The sequence below is a fragment of the Vigna angularis genome, chromosome 9 (assembly GCF_016808095.1).
Source record: "Vigna angularis cultivar LongXiaoDou No.4 chromosome 9, ASM1680809v1, whole genome shotgun sequence".
NCBI lineage: Eukaryota > Viridiplantae > Streptophyta > Magnoliopsida > Fabales > Fabaceae > Vigna > Vigna angularis.
Window position 1 is genome coordinate 15,834,525 of NC_068978.1, and position 2,028 is coordinate 15,836,552.

General features: G+C 32.1%; 1 protein-coding gene across 1 annotated transcript; it reads right to left on the bottom strand.

Annotated features, from left to right (window-relative positions):
• Nucleotides 1-278: 278 nt before the first annotated feature.
• Nucleotides 279-1,690, bottom strand: LOC108346321 (non-specific lipid-transfer protein 1). The gene is made up of 2 exons (XM_017585372.2): nucleotides 1,254-1,690; nucleotides 279-501 (listed from the first exon to the last, which is right to left on the bottom strand). Exons 1-2 carry the CDS (start codon nucleotides 1,592-1,594, stop codon nucleotides 489-491), a joined length of 354 nt encoding a protein of 117 aa, XP_017440861.1. The 5' UTR covers nucleotides 1,595-1,690; the 3' UTR covers nucleotides 279-488.
• Nucleotides 1,691-2,028: the final 338 nt, after the last annotated feature.

Consider the following 2,028-nt stretch of genomic DNA (forward strand, 5'->3'; position numbering starts at 1 on the left):
ATATGATATGATGAAGGATCTTTTTACTCAAAATATTATCTCAGATATTTCTTGCTGTGAAACTTTCACTATATGATAAAAAAACTTCAAATAATTTTTTAAATTATTATCATTTATAATTATTTTGTTATGTAAAAACTGTTTTAAATTATCAAAAAAACTAAAATTAATCCAATGAATTATTCGTTACCAAGCAAGTACGTTTTTTTTAATGAGTTTGAATGAGACGTGATAAATGGTGATGAACCCTAAAACGAGCACCCAGACAAAAGCGACCAGAAACCAAATGTAAAGTGGATATAAGAGGAAATATCATTACAACATAATTAAAAACTCTTCAATACAAAGAAAATAGCTCATTCAAGATGAGAGAGGCATATAAGTGGAGCCCTCGTCACCTTTTGTCTTATTCTTATACTATTCAGGATATAATACTCATGCTATAATGAGTAGTTTTCGTTTCCAGTTCCAGGTTCTGTGACAGCTCTTCAAAACTTGATACTGCAAGTGTAACCAAAAAATGAATCATGAGATAATTAATCTCAAATCAAAAATACCTAACTTTGTAACACATTATTGTAGTTTGCATAGTGAGCTGAGGTAATTACCTATGTTAGTCATGAGATTGAAATTCATGAAAACATTCATAAAGAATTGAATAAAAATTTATCTTCATGGATAATTATATAATCATAATAATTATATAATCTTTCTATATTTTCATATTACATATATTATATTTTCATATCACATATTTCTCATTCCATTTTTTATGAGTGAACATCATGTCAGTTAAAAATAGTTCAAGTCGACTCTTTCGTCACTTCCAATAATCATTTATCTTTATATTACCTTTTAAATCATAAAAAAAAGGAAGCAAAATTGTTAGAGAAATTATTTACATTTTTTATGCAATAATATTTTAAAAATACTTTTACTTAAAAATCAAACCCAAAACTAAATTTATTTTCTTTTTATCCGTTTCATTCTTTCTTAGACTAGATATATCTTATTTATTTGAGATCATCGTACTTGTATCTATCAACTAGCTTTTACTTCACAATAAGTTGATTTTTCTTTAGTTTATATATGGTTTAACGAACTGTATCAAGTGTATGTTTGAAAAAAAAATAGTAAAAACATTCTTAAAAGGAGGCATAAAACCGACTTATTTATGAGCTAATTTTAATTTATAAAATAAAAGTTTGGAAACTATATAAAAGAATTTGAACAATCGATTCTTTTTTTCTTACTTAGCGCAGTTGGTGGAGGTGCTGATCTTGTAGGGGATGGTGACGCCACACTTGCCCGGGAGTACGGCTGCGTTGTTAGCATTGAATCCACTGATGCTGGCGGCGGCGCTTTTGAGGCAGTTGCACACGGCCTGGCGGTCCGGGGTGGTCTTTGCGGCGGCGTTGAGGGACTTCACTCCGGTGCAGCATGGCGGCGGCACGTCCCCACCCTTGGTGAGGAATGGGATGCATGAAGTGAGGGAACTTGTGACCTGGCCGCAGGTGATGGCATGTGCCGTGGGTGCGGTGGCAACCACCAAGCACAGGAGGGCAACGACGCACGCACACTTGATGCTGGCCATGGAAACAAACAATGAAGGAGTAGCGAATTGAAGAAATGGGATTCGGTTTGGGGTTTGGAAGAAGTTGATCGAGTTGGTGAGTGAGAGGGTTTCGGGTGTGGGCTTTATATAGAAGAAGGGCAGGGAGAAGGAACTACCATTGAAATGAAGCCGTGTATGTGACTGTTAACTGTTTTTCTGTTATAATCAAAGGATAACGATATTTCACAGTATTTTTTTTATAACATTTTAATTTATTTATACTGATTAATCCAAAATTACTCCAATAATAATAATAATAATTATAAATATCAAAAGAATCAATCACAAAATAACACTTAAATGAAATTAAAATATTATCAAAAATATTATTATTCATAATTAAATTATCATTCACTAATGTTACATGATATACTCACTGTGGTATTTCAAAAAGGTAAGATATCTAAAATAAA

What these genes read in the sequence shown, in the direction of transcription:
- LOC108346321 (XM_017585372.2), bottom strand. Translation starts at nt 1,594, where the DNA reads ATGGCCAGCATCAAGTGTGCGTGCGTCGTTGCCCTCCTGTGCTTGGTG.